Raw genomic sequence first — 23,113 nt, forward strand, 5'->3', positions numbered from 1 at the left:
GTGAGCCTGCCAACAGTTGGTGCACATCCTCTCCGATCAGCCCACTGATGTGTCGTATCCATGGCAACAAGTGTCATCCGGTCCTTAAGCATATTCCATGAGCCAGGGGTATTTAAACCCAGCAAGACTTGTCTTAGTACGCTAACGACATGTTAGACACACAGCACTGAAGGCCAGATGATGTCATACACGCTACAGTGACTATCAGCAGCGCAGCTTTAACTGTGTTGTTTTTGTTGTCATATGCCGTATTTACCCCGTTGAAATGTCAGGAAGGTAAGAAAAAATAAATACCTCCTAAGCGAGATGCCTTTGGCTGTCTCTCATAACCCTCACCTTGCAAGATGAAGCGATCCCTCAAGAGTAATCCAAATAATTCTGTTGACTTGAGACTTCTTATCTGCAACAGCCAGATTATCCAAATTTGTCCAAGTTAGGCAGCAAACTTGGGGGGCAGTGATGTGGAATGACCAAAAAAGGCTGAGACACCTGTTAGTCAAGCAAATGGGCTAAAAAACATGCCTTAAGATCGCTTACCAGAGCAACGAGTCAGGTGGCGGTGGAGTTGGCAGCTTGGTTTGAACTCTTCTCTTGTCAGAAGGTCACACTAATTCCAGGGTCAGTTACTATACTTAGTAGTCAGTTACTCATGTCTTACTTTAATGAGAATGAATGAAGGATTCCTTGTGTTCCTACAGACCAGGTCTACATTCAAGTGCTTGTAATTGTTATGAATCTTACAAAAACACAAGGCCATGTTCAAATTGTCAGTAGCCCTCCAGCAAAACAACCCAAGAGGCTTCAAGCATGGGCATGTTGTCACAGATACTGGTGAGAAGATCAAACACATACCTGGAATTTCAATCTGTCTTTATTAAAGGGGAATGTCAGTATTTTTAAACCTGGGCCCTATTTTCATCAATGACTAGTAGGTACAAAAAGTTTTGGAATCTGTGCAGTAGATGGCTTCAGCCAGCAGCCTCTAACCAGCTTCCTCCTACCATCCAAAGATTTGCAGGCTAGGTTTATGTTTGTATATGTGAGGCAACCCCGTCTTTGACAGTGAGTGAACTGAAGAGAAGTTTTAAGGACTGTCAGCCCTGAATACACTGCACAGAGGTCTATAGTCTCTCTAAATGGTTGATCTAGAGACAATGGCATTGCAGGATAAACCTTTTTTCCATTAAAATGAATGAAGAGGCAGTGTGTTTTTGTGACATCGCTATTGTTGGTTTGAACATGGTGTAAATGTAAAGGTTTGTTTCCGTATCACCAACGAGTGTATATATTTGCTTAAAGGGCTTAAAGAGCTCATAGCCCAATGCAAAATCATGTAGCTAACCTGTGCAAGTGAAAAAAAACATTACCTGAAGCCTAAAAAATGCCAGTGTACATGAGATCCATCGGCTATTATGTTGACTCTTCATTTACTTCTCTTCCATAGGTGAGACGCAAGTCAGTTATTCTGTATTCTGCAGTTTGTGCAATGCTGAATTCTTGAAATCATTGACTCTCCCACAGTAACAAACAAGAAGCAGAGCAGGGGCAGTGTTGCGTGGGTAACTGGCTCCAATTATCTTACCAGTTTTTATATTTGGGAGGTAAATATTTGAATTACGCGGTTACAAAGCAATCTACCAGGAATGTGCACTTCTTTGACTGGTCAATGCAGTGTATTGACAGATGACGCTGCACTGGATGGTTTTTGGTGGTGCTCCTGTGTTTGCCAAATTTGCCAGAAGTATCTTAGATGAAAATCCAAAATCCAAATGAACTGGAATGGATCTCAAACACTGATGATTGGTCAAAATATCTGCACAGTGTGAAGTCAGAGAGCATGAGCTGAGTCGTCAAGTGTATGTTGGTCTCATTACTCTCTAGTTCAGTGAGTGGCCTAGTTCAACTGGAAGTCCTGTGGAGAGCTGCAGTATCACTGTCATACACCTTACCCTAACTGAGACACACACACACACACACACACACACACACACACACACACACACACACACACACAAACAGAGACAACATTCACAGACTACATTCACATAGTAGGAGCGCACTATCGAGTCTAACTCGTTCAGCCAGTGCTGCCACACCCCCCAGCTACAAAGCAACTTAGGCCTACTCCTCCCAAACACACACACACACACACACACACACTATGGATCTCATAGTTGATCCATTTTAAAAAGTATATATTTAAGGTAATTCAATTGTATTTATATAGTGCCTATTCATAACAGAAGTCATCTCATTGTACTTTCCATATAGAGCAGGTCTAGACTGTACTCTAATATATACCATTATGTCATACTGCTTATCCATCTATAAATCTGTTATACTACACATTAACGTACAGTCACTTTTACTGAAAAAGAACTTTAGCTTAACACACACGCCTGTTGTCACACCCTGTGGTACATTGTTTTGCATTTGTTTTCATGTTTGTATCATACCAACACCAGTTAGGTTACTACAGTTTCCATGTTCTGGTCTATATACTTTGTAAGACTTTTCTCAGCCGCTGTGGTTATTTTATTACTCTACATTTACATTAAGTATGTGTGTGTGTGGGCTCTTGGGTGAAGGGCGGGGTCTGGCCCCGTGGCCCCGCCCGTCGCCTGCTGGTTCACAGGTACACAGGCTGGGTGTGAAAACTAAAAGTGAGTGTTGCAGATGAGCAGTCCAGTGCCGCTGGTGCAGGGTCTGTGGGAGGATTTGATACGCGCATACACACCAGGAGCCGCAGAGCGAGCAGAGCGCACGCACACAGCTGAGCTCCACCTGTCCTGCCGGGATTGTTTTCTTGCCTGAAGCCGCTGACAGGTGACTTGTCACCATGTTCAAGAAAAAGAAGTCCACCGTTATAACGCAGCCGAAGCCAGCGTAAGTAGGAGACTTTCTTAGTTAACTGTGTTCAATCCCACGGAGCTGTTCTGTTGCACTCCCAGCTCCGGTCTTTACGGTAATACCGAACATCAGAAGAAAATCTCTCTTTTAAAGTGAACTTGCTGCGCCGTGAACCTGTAGCCTATTAACTAAACACTCAAATTCTACACTCTGTCTTCAGTAAAGTACCTCTTTATATTATCATTATTTATTCATTACGTAACATTTATAATGTTACGTAAGTATAAGTTTAGTTATTTGGACAATTCTTTAATGGAGAATGGCTCAGTAGAACAAGGCGTGACCTGTAGTAAAGGTTGACTGTTTGCCAAGTGAAACTGTCCTTTCTGGTGCGTGACTTAAGATAGTTTTATTCCATTGAGTGAACTGCTGGGATGGGATGTGGATCAAATGAGCTGGGGTCTGCATTGAGCCACAGATGACATGCAGACTCTGTAAATTAGATTGCATACTATGTGAGGGTGTGGAGTAAAGTTATAGTAACATGGTCTGATAAGTATTTGGCCGTCTTCCTTAAAAAGACAATGTGTGAGGAATGTCTTGCAGCCTCTCCCACAACAGCACTGAGGCCATTGCCTATCACTTTTAGCCTTTTCACTCTGTTTGTGTAGTGAAGGTGAAATCTGTGTGGTTTCCACCCTGGCAATGAGAAAGTGCACATGTTGAGGCTGAAGTTGGTTTATCAAATCATTTCCCCTACCATGCACTTTAATTTCAACCAAATGCCCCGCCTTTAACCAGCTCTGTGGAAGGCAGAACGCCTTGAAAAACAGTAGAGAGCATACTGCTCCCTGTCACTCAGCAGGTGTTGGGGGGTCAGGGGCCTTAAAAAATAACCCCTTTAAGTATCCTGTTGAGTACCAAAAGATCGACTAATCTGTTTTTCAAATAGTAATCCTCCAGTGTAAGGTGTGTTGCTCTCTGGATGACACCTGACGTCCAGAGAAAAGAAATGCTCTGTCTTTCTCTTTGCGCTGAATGCACTGGCATTACATTTATTCAAAGGCACCTAGTTAATGAACTCCACACCAAACCAGTGATTTATTATCGTTTTTCTGGCTATTATTATTATTATGGCTATACTCATCAGGTGACAATGAGGATTATTATTGCTGTAATTGTTGCTGAACAATTTCTGCACCCTGATAACGACCAAGAGACATTGATGGAATCTTAGTAATGCAGCACCGCCCTTTTCCGGTTTTAGTTGGTGCATGTAAATCAAAGGGTGGAAAAGAACAGGAAGCTGATCTCAGGTATCTGGCAAGCTGCACTGTAAGCTAGGCTAAAGACAGCACGGAGCACCAGATCCAAATCCTCAACAAAGCCTTGGATCTGGGGATTAGTTCATACCTTTGCATCCAAACAACAATACGGTGGTATGCTAGTTTAAGCACGGTACAAGGTTTTAAACTTCAAGGGCCCCTTCTTAACCCGGCGCAGCAGAAGTTTAGTTAGTTTGACCAGTGCAGTTGTCTTTTCTAGCTTTATGCGTCATTGACTAACAAAAGCCTGGTCTAAAGTCAATGGCGCAGTATTCTCCTGCTATTAAGAGGGCCATTATTCAGATAGTAAGGTGCACCTGCATAGGCGGGTTCCAGTGATGGCAGTTGATCAGATGGGCTGCGTCATAAAAATGAACATTCTGATTAATAGCGGGTGGGTGAAATGGGGTGAAGCATCTCCCTAATAACTGACAGCAGCCTCTCTAATCATTAAACACACCACAGGGTAAATTGTTAAAGAAAACACTCATACATCAATAACACAGAATAAAGACATCACCTGGAAGAGATAAGACTTAATACTTCATCATAGTTTCTAATAATGCAGCGCAGCGAGGATCCAGATGTTTCATAGCGGAGACACTTTGATTTGAATTGATGGTTTTCATAATGTGTCATTCATCTGCCATTTAAATGGCACATCTGGCTTTTACATGGAATGGGAGATGACAATCTGATTGGTTTAATTCATATTACGCCCAAAACTCACCTGAGATTAATTAAGAGGCTAAATGCCTAACAAACCCCTCGGCACCTTGCACCTAGATTATGCACCATTTAACTAGCAACCATGGAGTTGGACACGCCCTAAATGCACTTCAGACCATGGCTGCAGATCGTTTAACAGGGCCCCAAATCTCTCTTCATAGAAAGCTGGGTAAGAGAACATTTAAGACAGGCAGCAAGGACGTGCTGTGTGTTTGGGAATATATTTTCTTTCCTTATCTAGATGCGGATGGATTACTGCACAGGAGGTTAAGAGGCCTCTGGGCCGCTAAGAGACGTCAAACATTCACAAAGAGATTCAAAACAACCACCATCAAACAACTACAAATTATGTGTTTCTTGTGTCTCTTTCAATCTGCTGTTCTTGCTCTTATGTAAGAGGGGTGGGTTGCCTTCTAAATGTCTGCCCAGGGGGACATTGTCTCATAATCGGCCCTCCACACCCTCTATGACTTAGTGCTGGAGCTTTCTGCTTCTAATTTGACCCTCTCCATGTGGAAACATCTGTGTTATGTTTATCAGGCCGACACTCCAGTGCCAGTTCCTTCCCAGAACCAACATAACCACACTCACAACAGTGAGCCTCCCTGGAAACACAAAAACATGTTTGGAGCACAGAATACATAGTAGAGCAGGTAGGATGGTTGTAGTGTTCAGACTCTTGGATAATTAAAAAGCAGTATTCCTTGGATCAAGACGAAAAACGGTTTCTAGTTATGAAATATATGGCTATTGGCTATCAGTGAGACTAGGGCAAGGGCTAAAAGACCAAGGCAAGGTTAGTTTTCATCTGTTATGATGTCAGCTTAAATGTCAGCTTTGAAAACCATCCATTTTCCTACACAAGTCCTGGACAAAGCTGTGGTTTCAATCATTTAAAAGCATGCAAGTAAATAGTATTGGCAACTGTGTTTATGCCTTGCATTTTAACAACCAGCTGCTGTTTTTTTTGTCTTCTTGCAGTAGCAATCCAAATAGATGTGATTAGGAGTGTGCTTGCATAAGGACCTGTTGGTTTGAAGGCTTCAGTGAGGACAAAGAATTGTATGTGTTTGCTGCTTGTGTTCGAAAATGGCAGAAAACCCCCTCAGGCTGTTTTTCATTTGGATGGGCCTTGACAGTCAAGCTACGAGCTGCTTTTGCAGAACTCTACACTATATACAAGTTCAAACTTGTTCTAAAATTGTTTCATTTTCAGTCCTTTGAAATTTAATTTAGCGTCCAGTGTGCATTCAGCAGATGGCACGTAACTTAAAAGAGTTCAAATGGGGAATGGGTGTGTGATTTGAAGTGACATGGACTTATTATGGACTTTTTGCTCTGTGTCGTCAGCACACACACACACACACACACACACACACACACACACACACACACACACACACACACACACACACACACACACACACACACACCAAAATCACATGACTAGAATTTGTAAATTCTTATGTTGTAGTTTTTCTGTAACACTAAAGTCCTAACATTTCACATTTCAAAATTCTCCTGAAATGTGAATCTGCATGAAGGTTACAGAAAGTTATTTATGATTAATTGGGAGTATTGAGAATGTAAAGAATCCACTCTTTTAGTAGCTACTGCCAAATAGAGCCATCTGATAATGTATTTTTGAGGCCACCTGATACCAATATCACAATATGAGAGTCCAAAAAAGTCTGATAACAATATGTTATGGCTGATATTGTTACGTGTTATATCAGTTGACATACATACAGGCACCATACATGGTTGATAAGCTAAAGTCAGCCCATAAACTATATATGAGACAGGCTCTAGTGCCAAACTGCTCTTGAGGTTGGCAGTTAAAGGAATAGCGTAGATAAAGACAGTTCAGGTGAGCAGACACTTGGTTCCAGTGCTCCATATTAACACTATACACTCCATACACTAGGAGTGATAACAAGCTTCACACAACCACTTGAACATGCACTTTGGCACATATGACAGTGAGTGATAGTTGTCAGTGATTGGACTAGGTGTGTCTGCTGCATTATATATGAGGTTAAACCCTGCTGGGCCAGTTTCCCTTACTTTAGCTGTGTGTTATAAACCTGCCTGTGTCTGGTCAGCGTCCTTACCTACCAACAAGTTGTACATTTAACTCTGACAGAATGACAGCTGTGTGCATACAAATGAATTCCTGTGTTTTCAGTTATGTAATGTTATATCCCATATCCAAGGAAAGTTCAAATCAAGGGCAACTGAACTGAAGATACTTGAAGACACTTTGAGATGCTGCCTCTCATCCAAGAGGCTTCTTCAGTTCTAACTGACTGGCAGGGAATCCCTGCTATTTAACCTCTGTGGGGTCATTAGAAAGGTGGTGGGCACTGCTTGGTTTGTTAGTGCTCCAGGCAGTTGAAACAACAGTACTTGGCTTTATAATCTGAGGCCAAATGTGAGTGTGTGTTCAGTCTCCTGGGAAGAGATGAATTACAGAATTGTAAGAGAGGGATAAGTGCTGTCTCAGTCATCCTCCCATGTTGAGAGATGGTCTCTCTATTTGGTATAAATAGCCACTTTCACTTCTCTTTGAAACCATCCGTCCTCCCTGTCCAAAATATGTACATGGTTGTCATCATAAGAGTGTCCTTTGTCCAGTTACCCTTGATTTGAACCTTCCTTGGATAACTGTAACCTGTTATAGACGATAATAAGTCATGGTAACGTGCATCCAGTCATTCAGGATCAATTCTGGCAGTGGGGTGTATTATGATTCTCAGGAAAAAGCTGTGAGTCATCACCTTGGTATGAAGAACCCAGATGAAAAGAGTTGAATAGAAGAGGTCATTTTATGGCTCATCAAGTCATTAATAACTATAATACTATCTCAGAGCTATAAAACTGTTGCGCTCGTAGATGTGTTCATTACATATCACAGTGTATCTGACACCTTGATATAACTGCTGTAGCCTACTTAATCTGACACATCACATTTTCCATGAGTTACTTCCCAATACTAAGAAATTCATTACGTTTAAAAGCCTAAATTATTCATCTCATATGCAGCAGAATGATCACTCTGTAGAGCTGATGTGGTAAAGAAGCAGTGCTGCAACACTAGACAAAATACAGTTCACAAAAACTCAGAGTTCAGAAGATCTGTAATAATGTAACTGCCATATTACTGTCAAATGAATGCTCAATGAACATGTCAATCAAAATGAAAATATCATATAATAATCATTTTGATTGACAGGTCTGCATAGACATTCACATCATTAAATGCAGCAACTACAGTGTGTCAAAGAGTGACATTAAAAGTGACCGTACTAATGTCTCTGATAACTAAGGTGGGAAACAGTGACAGCTTGTGGATAGAACAGACAGTATCCCAGTTCACCTCTCTGTGTTTGTCTTCCAGTGCTCCAGCCACAGAACTGGGCACTCTCATCGAGAAGCTGCAGAAGAATGCTGATAAAGTGGAGAAGAACATATACGAAGTCGAGCAGAACCTTAACAAGGTACCATGTAAAAACAAAGCCTCCAAAAGGCCTCAGAGATCTGTACTGACACTCTCCAAATACACCTATCATTGACCAGTTAAATTAAAATACTTTTGGGATTTAGTCTAGATTTCAGCAGAACGACCAAGAGGTGCAAGAGAACCAACACTCTGGTCAGCGATCTGAGTTCAATGAGTGCTGTAGTTTAAAGTAAAAAGGAGCTTCGGCTATCATATAAACTGTAAATTCATGTCATTAATATTTAGTAAATTCACTTTTGCAAATACCAGCACGAGTACCGTGAATTTATATTTACTTTCAACCGAGGGAAGAATGCAGCTTCACCTTGTGTTTATTCTTCTGCTGTTACTTTGACATTACATATTGGCCGTCTTTCTTACATCCAATGCGTTGATTCTGCAGGATGTGAGTAAGATCAATGAGGGGAAGCAGCCGCTGTATCAGGATGACACCAACAAGAGAATCCTCAACTCTCTGGAGCTGCTCACCGGCCTGGACGAGGACACCGTCAATGCCAAGCACCTCCAGCATCCGCAGGCTGAGATGATAGAGCAGGAGTGAGTAGTCCTCAGCTCCTGGTCTTCTTCTTCTGTCAAGAAGAAGTTATATATGTTAGTGTCATCAGGCTGCACACAGCAGGGTAGACACTGTATGTGTATATGTGTACCTCAGAGAGAACAAGGCCTTTATTTGGAGCAGGCTTATACTGTAAAAGAGACAAGCCTTTATTCCTGATTTTCCTGTTTCCAAAATTTCATCAAATTTCATCACATTCCATCATTGCAGCAGTAGTGACATGTCATGCTCACTACTGCTTTCACATTAAAAGACTACCTGTAAGGGAAAGCTGCAATTGTGAAAATTCTTGAGGAAATGCTGAGTTTAATTCAATGGAATGGACAAATGGAACAGCTGACATTATACTGAATTTATAAAGGAAACATGTTATCACGGAGGAAGTGTGGAATTTACATTAACTGGAGAATAGGGGAGGTTAGAAATAAAGGCCACTGAATGTAGTAAAGGGGGAAAAAAATAGTAATGTGGATGTAAAGTAAATAAACCAATATTTGACAATTTAAATGAAAACAGTATTTGCTTCATGTAACATAGCTCTGTTATTGTACTAGACAATGCTGTGGGAATGCACATAATGCTGAGCTGTTAGAGTGCAGGTGACTCACTTGTATCTGGCCTTTATGGACAGACATTTATTTTGCTCTTATAATAAGAAGAGCTCATAGTTCTTTTAGTCAGAATACATTCAGAAAGCAATGTCATAATCACTGGTACACACAGAAGCTGTGTTTTCTTGTCATGCTGAATTTATTCGCCTTACTTACCTGTTAAGTGTTCTGTACTATTCAGCATGAAGCAGCTGCGTAAAAGAGTGATGAAGCTGAAAGAGGACCGTGACCGTATCTACCAACTGATCCGCACTGAGGGGAAGCCCAGCATCAACTGGGGCAACATGATGGATGAGAAACTGGTAGGAAGCAACACTCACACTCACACTGTGCACCTGAAATAAACCTCACACAAGCAAAATGGAAAATACATCTTGATATATCTTGTCAAGTCAAGTACTTTCCTAATGTGTTTTCTTGGAATTTCTCACATTTTTTTTTGCAAACTTGTTGCACACACTCTCTCATACCCCCACAGCAGCAGTTAAGACCAGTCTGATGACTTCTTACATTACATTTATTCATTTAGCTGACACTTTTTATCCAAATCGACTTACAATTGCTATACATGTCAGAGGTCGCACGCCTCTGGAGCAACGAGGGGTTAAGTGTCTTGCTCAGGGACACAGTGATTTCTCAGTGGATTCGAACACTTGTATATAACATAACAATCTGAGCCTGTCAGTGGCAAAAACAAGCACTTTAGTGGACGACAGGGCACAATTGCCCACATGGATTACGTTGCAGCTCTGTTTCACTGCTACTGCCTGCAGTGCACTCCCTTAGTACCGGATCAATTAACATTTTGTCCACATTAGTTACATAGACACACAACATGGGAAAATAGGATCCAGGTTGGAAAATACTGAAGTTACCCTTTACATCCTAACTGCATGTGGTGGAATGGACTGAAGTGTATTGTTTTGTCTCCCTGTCCAGGACAACCTGAACAACAAGGGCTTTGGCCAGGACCTGCCATCTGTGGAGAACGAGGTGGAGGAACACAACATCTTCCACAGCGAGGTCGAGGCTCTGGCTCCTCATATCGCTGCCGGTGGAGACAAGGTACAAACATGAAAACAAAGAGAAGAGCTGAATGAGATCAGCATTTATCAGTTTTGGTAATTAGTAGTGACCAAAAATGGTTTGAGTGTCATGAGTGGTCATAATCATGAAACTGCATTAGATCATTTCTAGCTAGTGGTTGAATTGGATATTATATGTTTCAGTTATTTAATCTTCACAGAAATGACAGAATACCTTAATGCTAATTAAATAGCATTAGGCACATGAGTGAGACAACCACAAAACACACACTGAACTGTTTAAATGACTTTAAACTTAATTTTCTGTAATCATCTGTAAATAAGTCACGTTACGCCGTCCTGTTCTCACTGTTCTCTCTGTTTCTTCAGGAATATGTCAGCAGCCTCCAGATGAAGTACAACAAACTGCTGGTAATAAATCCACACAAACGCACACACATTCACTGTTTATATTTTGTATGTATTGGTCCTTGTGTGTGTGTGTGTGTGTGTGTGTGTGTGTGTGTGTGTGTGTGTATGTTTGTATGTTATTCAATCAGCATAACCTGTGACTGTTGGTCATGTTCCATCTCTCATCACCAACCTGTTTTTAGCCCTTTGGCGAGTTTCTGTGTCTTCAGACAAACACTTCATTGCATGTTGACCTTATCATAACAAGCACACACCTCTTTAATTGCTGGTGTCAACGTATTTTCTTTTGAGTAAAATCTGCATTACATTTGTTCAAAACACTAGGAAAATACTGATGATTTAAAAAAATATTTTCTCACTGTCATCAAATCCCATGTGCAGACACAAATCAGCAGTGATTGTATCTCTTAACAAGTCCTGTGACTCTCTCAGCCTGATGTCTCCTCTTCATCTGAGCCATAGAACTCCACTGTTGTCCAGTAACATTTGTTAAAAACTTTACTGAAATTACTGCCTTTTTTGTTGCAGAAAAGACTTTATATTTGTGAGGTGTTTTTAAAGACTTACATCTTCAGGAGGAGCCACAGACAGTCATGTTATTGGTTTTGTTATTTTTACTGGATTTGTTTATAGTAAGAAAAATATAGAATAATGCCAACACTGTAGCATTGCATGGTGTGAGGAAGGGGACCTCAGGGACACAGTGGTTTGTGTTGGACAACTATGGAGAAAGTTCTGAGAGGATACTTTAAATTAATCCAGTGCAGGGAGGTAACAGTGAATGTGTGGGGTTCTGATAATTAAATAAATAAATATTTAAAAATCATACATCTTACAAACAAATCTGGTGACACAGCAAAGATATGCATGTTGGTGGAAAATGAACTTGCTCCACAGTTGAATTGATGAAACATATGCAGAACTCATTCACTAACACACACAAATCCCAAGCGAGAAGTCAAAGGGGGTTCATTGTCCCTGCTGAGCTTAATTAAATGCCTGTCGCTGTTCTGAAGCTGGTGCACTCCACGACGTCCTCACCAATCATCTGGGAGTGCGCAATGGGGCTTTTGTACACATGGGAAAGATAATTACTTAAAGCTAATATGTGGTAGGATAAAAAAACACATAGCATAGCAATGTATCAACACGCGTGTGCCATTAGAATAATTTGAAAGATGATATAATCACATAAATCACCTAGAGGCTTTAAAATGACACCTAAATTCACCTTAAATGGTGTACTTTACTTACATAAAAGTTCAGCATGTGAGAACTACTTATGTTGTTGAATATTTACCTAAATATATACTTTTTTCAAATAAAGCTTGTTAAAGTTTGTTTGCTTAGCACACTAGCTTCCAGGGAACCCAAGTCATCATGTTGGAAATCTACTGGTTGTAGCTCTAAGCAGTGGTGGAAGGAGTATTCAGATCCTTTACTTAAGTAAAAGTAGTAATATCACACTGAGAAAATACTCCACTACAAGTAAAAGTCCTGCATTTAAAACCTTACTTAAGTAAAAGTATGTAAATATTATCAGCATTATGTACTTAAAAGTACCAAAAGTAAAAGTAGTCATAGAGTAGTAAATGTTCCCTGTCCCTTCCCATGGTTTTAGATTATAGTTACTGCTGCATTAATGTTTATGTTGCATTTTACTGCAGTAGCTGTATAGGGTTTGCTAACTTTAACTACTTTACATACTGTTGTGTAGCTTAATCTAAAGCAATACATCAAATTCTATAAGGTCATCATTATGTTTGTAGCATCACTGTCCTGTGAGAACCACATACTGTATCTCTAAAAAGCCTGTCACGATCTCTCAACCCTTAAAGGAACACTTCATCCTTCTGTTTATCGGAAAAATTCAAAACCAGCACATTTGGGGAAACACGGTGTTCACTTACAGATTGTAATGTAAAAAGGAGCCTCTGAGATGTAGTAGAGAAGAATAAAGTAGCATATAATGGAAATACTCAAGTAAATCACAAGTACTTCAAATTAGCACTAGTAGTAAAGCTTGAGTAAATGTATTACGTTACATTCCACCACTCGCTCTAAGCTTTTCTTTCCCTCGCTTAGGCCAGTTCCAGTGCTCGTCAGCGCAACCTGCTGAGTCTGCGGGACTACATGCAGCGCTGCACCAATGAGCTGTACTGGATGGACCAGCAGGCAGAGGAAAGGATGAACTACGACTGGAGCGACACCAACCTGGACTACCCCGCCCGCCAGAGGCAGTATGAGGTAGCTGAGGGGCAGACACACAGGCTGCATATATAAAATGAGTGCATACAAGCATGGACCCTAACAAATAAAAAAAAAAAAAATTATTATTATTTACTCAGCATCTGTCTTGCCCCAACAGACCTTCATCAGTAAATGTCTGGAGTCCAAAGAGGCTGCTGTCACCAAGGTGAATGACGACGGAGAGAAGCTGATTGCCTCTGGGCATCCAGGGAAGAACGTTATTGAGGTACCTGTCCCGCCCCTCTACTCCTTTTAGACGAATTCTCGGACCATTCCATTCATAAAAGCGTTTTTTAGTAATAAAATGCCCACATTCAATGTTGTCTGTCAGGCTCATATGGAGGCAGTCCATGCTGACTGGAAGGAATACTTGAACCTGCTCATCTGTGAGGAAAACCACCTAAAACACATGGATGAGTATCACAAGGTGAGACAGAGAGGACAAATGAGCACTCACAGATATTCAAACACATACACACATTTAAACAGGTAAAGCTCATCAGTGTCTGTGTGTGTCCAGTACCACAAGGAGGCGCGGGACACTCAGGACCTGCTGAAGCGGCTGGAAACAGAGCTCAACCAGAAGTACAACCCTGAGTTCAAAGATGTGTATCAGACGGAGGGCCTGATCAGGGACATGGATGTGAGCATATTTTTATCTGAACATAGATCCTGAACTGACAGTACTGCTGGCTGCCTCTAAACACTGGAAAATATGTTTCTGTGTGTGTGTGCAGGACCAAGCCAAGGCCATGGACAACTTTGATGAGCGGGTTAAGGCTCTTCAGAAGCGCAGCCTGCAGGTTTTGCCTCTGAAGTACCGCCGGGAACCCCCCCAGAAGCTTCTGCCCATTGAAGCTCTGTGCGAGTTTGACACAGATGAGGTATGCAGTGTGTTTTTACCATCAAAAGTACGATAAAGGAATTACAGCATCATGTTTAGCTGATTAGATCTGAATTAGTTTTGTTTTCAAAAACTGATACAATACTGCTGCTATCACAGCACGACCTCAAGACCCCAACGTGGATTTTTCAGTAGCACCTTCAAAATGCAGAATTCATTACACTGCTTGGCAGACAGCAGACATTTTGACTTGTCATTGTAGGAAAAGCACAGGTGTTACTAATGACTTTACCTGGCTCTGCTCTAAGTGTCCCAGTCAGCCAAGACACTGTGACAGTGGGTCAGCCGGAACAATACCAGGACCTGAAATTGATGAAACTGATGCAGCTAAATGGAATTCAGACAGCATTCATATGATTGTTTGCTGCTGATCTTTTCCTGCTCCCACATGTCAGTGTCTGCAGGGAAGAGGCCCGTGGGTCTTGTTGTTTAATGCAGTGCAGCCCTACAGGAGTAACTGTTCGTCTGGTTAAGATCCAGTCTGGATAAGATAAGGTCTGGATTAAAATACATTATAGGTGATCATCAGTATAGGTGAGAGTTATAACCATCTGATACTCATCTGAGACTGTCCCACTGCTAGAAACATGTTTTCAGACCAGAAGAGGAGATTTCAACCAGAGCTGTATCCCTTCTTCAGATTTCCTCTGTGGAAACCTTCTCCTAAATGTCTCTCCTTCATCTCTATCATCGACTTGTCTTTCTGTGCTGCATTGACCCCATTTTCCCTCAAAATAATTCATCTAATCTTTATTTTATGTTATTTTCTTCTCTGTCAATGGCTGTCAGTGCTCTAATCCCAGGATGTTCTCCGCTATCCGAGTGCATGAGTAAGCACTCTCCCTTTGCTTGGCTTTTTCTAAATACCAGGCCTGTAACGTAACGTTTTGTGTTGTAATGTATTCAAATCCCTTTAGAAGATAGCCCAGGCTAAGACTCTGAGGATCTTATTTAAAACCCCTGGGGTTCAGAACACAGGGGATTTGAAGAAGCCTGTACTTTGACTAAAGAGCCGACTACGAAGCTCTTCAGCTTAGGTGTTGCTAAACTCCTCATGTGTAGGTTGTCTCTTGACCTCACAGATTTCAAGCTTTGAATTAAATTAAATTAATTTCCAATCTTCATTCAAAAATGATAACTGACTCCATGTCCTGCACAAAGTAGCAAGAGCTCTGATTGGCCCGCCCCCTGCTAACACATAATGGAAAGCCTCTTTCATTAATATTCAGTTATAAATCTGTGTGTTTGCTGTGTCTAGAATATGATCGTTTAAGATGGAACTATATGTGTGGTCCAGCAGCAGATGACAGATTGTGACTCTTGGATGTGTACAGGGTCAGATTTTGCGTGGGGAGAGGTACACTCTGCTCCGGAACAATGGGACCAAATGGGACGTAAAGGATACAAATGGACATAAACTCACCGCCCCGGCCGTCTGCTTCATGATCCCCCCCACCGACCCCGAGGCAGTGGCCATCTCTGACAAGTGAGTGTGTACAAAGATGAACGTACACGTGTACACAAAGATCATTCATTGAATGACAGACACTCCTGTATTTTATTCCAGTGCAGCAGTATAAATTTGTTATATTGTGTGCTTGCAGCCTGGCCAGCCAGCAAAAAGCAGTCAAGCAGAAGATGGCAAGCAGCAAGGGAACTCTGCTGAAACGCTTCGATGAGCTGAAGAAGGGGAGTGGGACTGGCACAGGTACAGGACATATCCAATTCTGCTGTATTGCAGCTTTTAGCCACTTGTCATGCCTTCACACCCAGCAACTTGATTTATTTTCTGCTCTAATTTGACTACCTGATTTAATATGCTGTGACCCCATACCACTTTATGTGTATTTATACAATATAATATAGCAAGCTACCACGGGCTAACAGGACTGTACTTCACATTCAACATGGAATCAGTGAGCATAAAGACTAATGTTTGCAAAGCTTAATGTCTAATCTTCTTTTCAAGCCAATTTCCAAGAGAATAAACTCGTATTGGCGTTTAAAAGATTCTTCAGATCAATCAGATCTGGGATGATAGAACTTTTATTTTCATAGGTTTTGCCATCTTTTCTGTTGGTAATGATAAATTGTAACTGCTGAGATCTGGGAAGACGGTGACCTCACTAAAAAGAAGTCCGAAGGGGCAAGAAACACAAGCTGTAATGTCCCAGATTAGTCAAACTTTTTGGGAAGAAAAAGCAAGGCGAATAGTAAAAATATTAATCAAACTGTCCGTCCTAAACCTGCTTCCTACTTCAGCTTTGAACTACTGTACTTACTGTACAGTGCACACTTTCCTGTGCAAGGAGGGATTATTATCAACATTTCAGGTGCGCTCACTTTCAATTTAACCCCCAAAGTTTCTTCAATGTGTTCCCACATCTCAACAATTACTTTGTAAAGTACGTTCTCATGACTAAAATAATACGCACATTGTAGTAAACGTGAACCACCCTTTAAATTATAAAAAACAAAATGTTGCACTGCCTTTTGCTGTAAAAGGTGTTAACAGCGTCTTAAGCTTTCATGGCATTAAAAAAACTATTGGCTTCTGGTCAGACAAAGATTCCTGTAGAACACAGATGAAGCCAAATAATGAAGCTCATTATGTTGTGTGTGACTGTGTGTGACCTCAGACAAGCAGGAGCAGCAATGCCGTCAGCTGATGGCCGGTCTGGATAAGGTCGTCAGTGACCTGGACAAACAGGAGAAGGCCATTAATGCCCGAGTGCGCCCACCACTGGAGCAGAACAGGCCCCTGCAGGACAGTGCTGACCGCCTGCAGGATATGAGGGTAATGACTTGCACTTTGTTCTGTTGGTTGATTTAAATAATGTGTCACACAACCCCTACATGTCAATTTCTAGTACTCAATTTATGGATGTTTCAACTCACCAACCCGAACATTTTTCTTCAGGATATTGCTGCTGCTGTCAGTAAGATTGAACCAGAGAAGTCCTCTAAAGTGCAGGAAGCAAAAAGCTTCTTGGTCTCAAACCAAAGCTGTGCCAGCGCTCCTCAACTTCACAGCAAGGTGGATGAAGCCAACAAGAAGTACACAAAGATCGAGCAGCTACTTCAGTGCTCTCAGGAGAAGTACGGGACTTGATCTCAGTAGCTTATCTTCTGTGGAGTTTTCTGTTTCTGAATTGCTTTTAAGGCAGCATGCATTTCTACTCACTTAACAACTGCACTTACCCTTGTTTTAGACTGAAGAATTCCAACCAGCTGGAGACTTCCCTTCAAAATGGGAAGACTTTACTGTCCACCTATGAGAACAAGCTGGCAAGGGAGGAGGTTGCTCCAGCTGACATCACCTCGCTCGAGAAAACACAACGGGAGCTTGCAGTAAGATGACTCTTTTATCCTCTGGCACAGGTTATAATGAGATCCCAACAGATATAGATCAGACCAAAATTTCTCGGACACCAGGGTAACACCAGCTAGTGAACCAGTAGCTGTTTCCCCTAAATGCACGCTCTCAACGGCAAGCTCCTTGCTCACATCACTCACCCAAGTATTTAATTTGTTTTTCAAACTGTGTCATGTTTGTCATTTAAAATGAGCAATATACCTACTAATGGCCTAACAATAAAATGTATTTATATAAAACTAAAATCAGTATAAATTAAGTAATTTGCTAAAAAAAAGCCTTTATCACCAAATATACAGTATCAGTGGAATTATTGCACTCATTCAAACAGTTAGCAAGTGCTAGATATGAGAGATAAACTTTAAAATGGATAAAGGCTCCACACACTCTTCCTAAAGAACATATTGCTGTGTATACTCAGTTAGTCTCCCTTGCTACTCTGGCAGGATATTGCATCAGACCTGAGGTCCAAGAGGTCAGTTATCACTGAGACAGAGCAGAACCTGCGTTTGGCCAAAAGCAGCTGTGACAACATGGCCACCAAATTTCAAGAGCACTGCCCTGATATTGAGAGGCAGGAAGCGGACGTTCAGAAGCTCAACAAACGCTTCAACAACCTCAACAAGCAGATCGACACCAGGTGAGATTCAGAACAAGGATGACATGTTTACTAAGATCTGTGCATTAATAAATATTGGAAGAAATACTGAGCAGCACATCACAATACAAATTTGACAAAGACCTACACATAAGATCTGCATAATCCTTTCTTTTGCTGCGTGTTGCAGGTCTCAGAGCTTGCAGAGAGCCAAGATGTCGTACAACAATTACCGCAATGATTATGATAATCTGAACAGCTGGTTGTCTCGTGTCCCAAACTACGAACCCCGTGAAACAGATGACGTGAGACAAGTGGAGACCAAGCTGAAGAATCAGAGGGTGAGAGTGATGAGCAACGGCGCAGTTCATACTATACATATTTTCTGATATAGAGGAATATTGTGTCAGTGGTGTAAAGACTTATAACAACTCTGTTTTGTACAGAACTTGCTCTCTGACATTGCAAGAAAGGAGACTGACTTGAACAGCGTCTCTAAAAATGCCCAGCTTTACCAACAAGCTGTCAAAGTAAGATATTCAACACTGATTTTTGAAAGAATTTCCCCTCAGGGATCAATAAAGTATTTCTGATTCTGATTTTTTTACCACGACATAGCCACCTTTAATTTGCAGAAATGCTATAAGATGAAGGTTTAGATTCATGCTTTACTGATTCTTCTTTGTAGGACTACGAGAGTGAAACTGAGAAGTTCAGCTCTATCCTAGACCTGGAGGATGGACTTGTGCCTCAGGCATACAAGAGGACCAGATTGGAATCACCTGCACTTACAGTCAGGGCAGAGGTGAAGCACAACAGCCAAGCTTTCATGACATGTCACTGTCTAAACAATATATCTCTCTGTAGGTGATTGTAGTGAAATGAGCAAGCATACAGCAAAGACATAACCCTTTCCCTGTTTTCTTCACCCATGCCTTCCATAACCTTAAAATAATAATAATAATCAAACAAACCCTGCTTGCCACACACATATTATTTCAAGACACATTCATGTTCACTCAACATGAAGGCTTAACTACTACTAGGAATAGATATAATTCATATTTTCCTTAACTACAATTTACATATTATCAAACTGGATGTAGCTGGTGGCAGAGGTAGTAATTCAGTGTTTTACAACCTGGGGGTCAGGACCCCCCAAAGGATTGTAAGATTAATCTGAAGGTTGACAAGATTAACAATGTTAAAAATAACATTCTATTTTTTTCTGACTTTTCTCTAATCTTTCAGGGTCATGAGTCAAAAAGGTTGTGAACCACTGAAGTAACTTAAGGATTTAATGTATGTGCTTTCCATGACATCAGTCAATGTTTAATTGTTTACAGGAAGCTGCCATTGAGGCTAAGTTTACTGAGGTGAATGCAGTGAACAAGCAAAGGCTAAAAAATCTGGAGTTCGCCCAAGGTCTACTCAACCAGGTAAAATATTTTCACATACTACTACTACTTATCATAATAATAATACAAATAATAACAAAAACAATAATAATGATTTTCTCTCCATAGCAACCTGAGACCCCTATGCTCCAGACAAATGTCCAGTCAGTCCATGCTGCTGCCCCGGGAGGAGAGCCTTGGAGAATCAGGAAGCAGCTGGAAGATGAGATCCAGAGGAGGGAGCAGCTAGAGAAAGAAATTGAGACTATCCAAACTGACATCTATATCCTTGAAGGACAGAAGCCCCAGGACACAATTGTCAAGAAAGAGCTGATCAAAAAGGTTCCTGACCCCCAGCTGGATGAGGAAGTCCATAAGGTTCAGCAAAAACTCTCAGAGGAGCGCCGCTCTACTCATGTCCTGGAGAATGACCTTGAGGTGCTAAAGTTGAAGCTGCGTGGCTTTGAGACAGAGGTCAAAGAAGGGGCACAACAATACACAGTGAAGGAGGTCCTGCGTATCGAAAGAGACCGTGGTCAGGAGGAGGAGATACGCAAGCTGCGGGAGGACCTGGAAGAGCTGAGACGGCAGAAGCTGATGAAAGACAATGAGCTGATTCAGATACAAAAGCAGGTGACAGTCCTGGCTGAGGAGAAGAACAAGGAACAGGAGGTGATCACTGAAGAGGAGGTGATCAAAGTCCAGAATGATCCCCAACTTGAAACAGAGTACCGGGTGCTCCTTGACAGGAAGCAGAAGGAAATAGATGGCAGGAAGCAGCTGGAGGATGAACTTCACTTTCTTCAGGAGAAGCTCCGAAGGATGGAGAAGGAGAAAGCAATGGCAGAGGAGAAGATTTCCATCAAGGAGGTGCTGAAAGTAGAGAAAGATGTTGCCTTTGAAAGGGAGGTAGAAAACCTCAGGAGGCAGTATGAAGATGAGAAGGCCAAACGAAGATCATCACAGCGAGAAAAGGCTGACCTCCAGAGGAAAATTGCCAGCTTAGAGGAGGAGAAGTCCAAGGTTGTTATTCAGGAGAAGGTGCGGGAGATCGTCCGCCCTGACCCCAAGGCTGAGAACGAGGTGGCCAATCTCCGGCTTGAACTTGTAGAGCACCAGAGGCGCTATAGAGATTCAGAGATGCATCTTAGATCCCTGCAGGATGAGCTGACCATGCTGAGGAACAGAGGACCTCAAGTTGAGGTTAAAGAGATCATTAAAGAAGTAATCAAATATAAGACAGATCCGCAGACTGAAAGAGAACTGGAGAGACTTCGCAATGAAATAGTAGATAAAACCCACCAGACTGAGAAATCTGAGATGGAAATCCGCCAACTTCGTAATGAAATTCAAATATGGAGGGACACCAAACCCCAAGTGCAGACTAAAGAAGTGGTCAATGAAGTTCTGCAGTACAGAGAAGACCCCAAGACTAAGGAGGAAATCGAGACTCTCAAAAGGAAACTGGCTGAGGAACAAAAGAAACGCCTCGACCTTGAGAGAGAACGGTCAGCCCAAGAAGAGAAGATCAGACTGAGGAAAATGGATCTGTCTCAGGTCCGCGAGAAGATTGTTCAGCAAGAAGTGGTCAAGATGGAAGAAGATACTCTCCTCAGGTCAGAGTGCGACACTTTCTCACAAAAAATCAGCACTGAACAGAAACAAAAGGAGAACCTGAAAACAGAACTCTATCAACTGCAGAGACAAAAGACTGACCTGGATCTGCAACTGGAAGAACTGGAGCGTGAGCGCAGGGCAAGGCGCGATGCAGAATTGGAGATCCAAAGGCTTCGGGTTAGACTTAACGAGCTGGAGATCCGCGACAAAGAGAACCGTGAGAAGGTGACTGTCAAACAGAAGGTTGTCCTGCAGCAGGATCCCCAACAGGAGAAGGAACACTCCATCCTCAGACTACAGCTTGATGAAGAGAGGCACAAACACACTCTGCTTGAGAAAGAGTTGAATGCCCTCATCCAGCAGCAGCTCACCCTGGAGAAGATCGATGTGAAGGAACGAGTTGTTCGCACTGAGAAAGTCCAAGTTGAGAGGGACCCAGAGGCAGAGATTGAGATTGAGAACCTAAGGAGGACTCTGGAAGAGGAGAAAAGGAGAAGGCGAGAACTTGACCAGGAGTTGTCCACCCTCACTTCCAGGCTCTCTGATATGGAGTTCTCTAACACCAAGTCTTCTAAAGAACTGGACTACATCCGTGATGAAAGCAGCCGTCTGCAGCAAGAAAACCAGAGACTGCAGAACGAGATCCGCAAGCTACGGTCTGAGATTGAAATAACCAGCAAAGAGACTCGACTTATTGCTGAGTCCGCACCAAGGGATGAAGGAAAGAACCTGGAGTTGAGGCTTGATTCACTACAGAGGGAGCTAGCAGAGCTTAGAAGCATAACCACCCAGAAGGATGAGGAGATTGAGAAGCTTCAAAAGAACCTGGCAGCAGTGAGAATAAAGAGAGAACAGAGGGAGAGCCATCTCCGTAGGTCTATCGTGGTCATTGACCCGGATTCAGGCAAAGAGATGCGACCAGAGGAGGCTTACAAACAAGGGCTGATCGACTGGAAGATGTTCGTCAACCTACAGAGCCAGGAGTGTGACTGGGAAGAGATCACGGTCAAGGGCCCTAAGGGAGAATCCTCAGTTCTTCATGACAGGAAATCGGGGAAAAAGTTCTCCATCGAGGATGCGCTGCGTCTAGGGCACATTACAGATCGCCAGCTTCAGCAGTACACTAACAAAGAAATCTCCATCCAGGAGTTTGGTGTAATGGTGTCAGGCAAGTCTAAGTGAATGCTAACATCCTAAGAAAGCCCATTTTCGGCTCGATTCTACAAGATTTCCGCTGTTTCATCTCTGTTGCTTAAAAAATCTCCTTTAATAATATGGTGACTTGGCATTATTTTGTATTTTCCATTATTTTTAAATGCACTATTTATTTGCTAATGCATATTACATGCTGGGGTACTGGCATGAATATATGGATTTATATTACTATCGTTACAGCCATCTACATAACGTTTTACGTGGTAGGAAAAGTTTTAAGCAGTAAGAGTTTTAAGTTCTTACACTGGGTACTAGGGTACATAACATATTTTTGATTTTTATTTGAAATTCAGAAGGGTACTAAATGTTTCATTTATTTGTGGGGTTTTCCCAGGTCTATCTGTGTGACATGTAAGCTTAAATAAAAGTCAAATCAAACTGGAAAAGTTGTATGTATGTTTTTGTGTGTGTAACGTCACGGTGTTGCTGAGGAAAATTAACATTTAATCCTAGCACCTATAAAGCTTTTGTAGTCTCACTATTTACAGGAAATACTAATGATAATAATAAAACCATTTATATAGAACAGATTCGGCCCATCTGCAGCTGTTATATTATTAAAATATTATTATTATTATTATAATTATTATGGGTGCTTTAATGTGTAAGCAGCATTTTAGTATTGTCAGTGGTTATTGTGGAGCCACTTCTATATCTATATCTATATCTATATCTATATCTATATATATATATATATATATCTTG

The 23,113-nt window shown here is 41.7% G+C and overlaps 1 protein-coding gene across 1 annotated transcript; it reads left to right on the forward strand.

Moving 5' to 3' along the window:
• Window positions 1-2,695: 2,695 nt before the first annotated feature.
• Window positions 2,696-22,794, forward strand: ppl (periplakin). Its single transcript, XM_046039529.1, has 22 exons — window positions 2,696-2,886; window positions 8,305-8,404; window positions 8,810-8,964; window positions 9,776-9,896; window positions 10,534-10,659; window positions 11,010-11,051; window positions 13,137-13,298; window positions 13,420-13,527; window positions 13,633-13,728; window positions 13,822-13,944; window positions 14,039-14,185; window positions 15,540-15,691; window positions 15,810-15,913; window positions 16,845-17,002; window positions 17,126-17,304; window positions 17,418-17,556; window positions 18,028-18,221; window positions 18,370-18,520; window positions 18,626-18,709; window positions 18,868-18,984; window positions 19,526-19,618; window positions 19,706-22,794. Exons 1-22 carry the CDS (start codon window positions 2,840-2,842, stop codon window positions 22,373-22,375), a joined length of 5,268 nt encoding a protein of 1,755 aa, XP_045895485.1. The 5' UTR covers window positions 2,696-2,839; the 3' UTR covers window positions 22,376-22,794.
• Window positions 22,795-23,113: the final 319 nt, after the last annotated feature.

This window comes from Micropterus dolomieu, linkage group LG02 (assembly GCF_021292245.1).
Source record: "Micropterus dolomieu isolate WLL.071019.BEF.003 ecotype Adirondacks linkage group LG02, ASM2129224v1, whole genome shotgun sequence".
NCBI classification, from domain to species: domain Eukaryota; kingdom Metazoa; phylum Chordata; class Actinopteri; order Centrarchiformes; family Centrarchidae; genus Micropterus; species Micropterus dolomieu.

Coding starts and splice junctions, on each gene's coding strand:
- ppl (XM_046039529.1), top strand. CDS start 2,840: ATGTTCAAGAAAAAGAAGTCCACCGTTATAACGCAGCCGAAGCCAGC. Junction 13,729..13,821: donor ACATGGATGAGTATCACAAG/GTGAGACAGAGA, acceptor GTGTGTGTCCAG/TACCACAAGGAGGCGCGGGA. Junction 13,945..14,038: donor GCCTGATCAGGGACATGGAT/GTGAGCATATTT, acceptor GTGTGTGTGCAG/GACCAAGCCAAGGCCATGGA.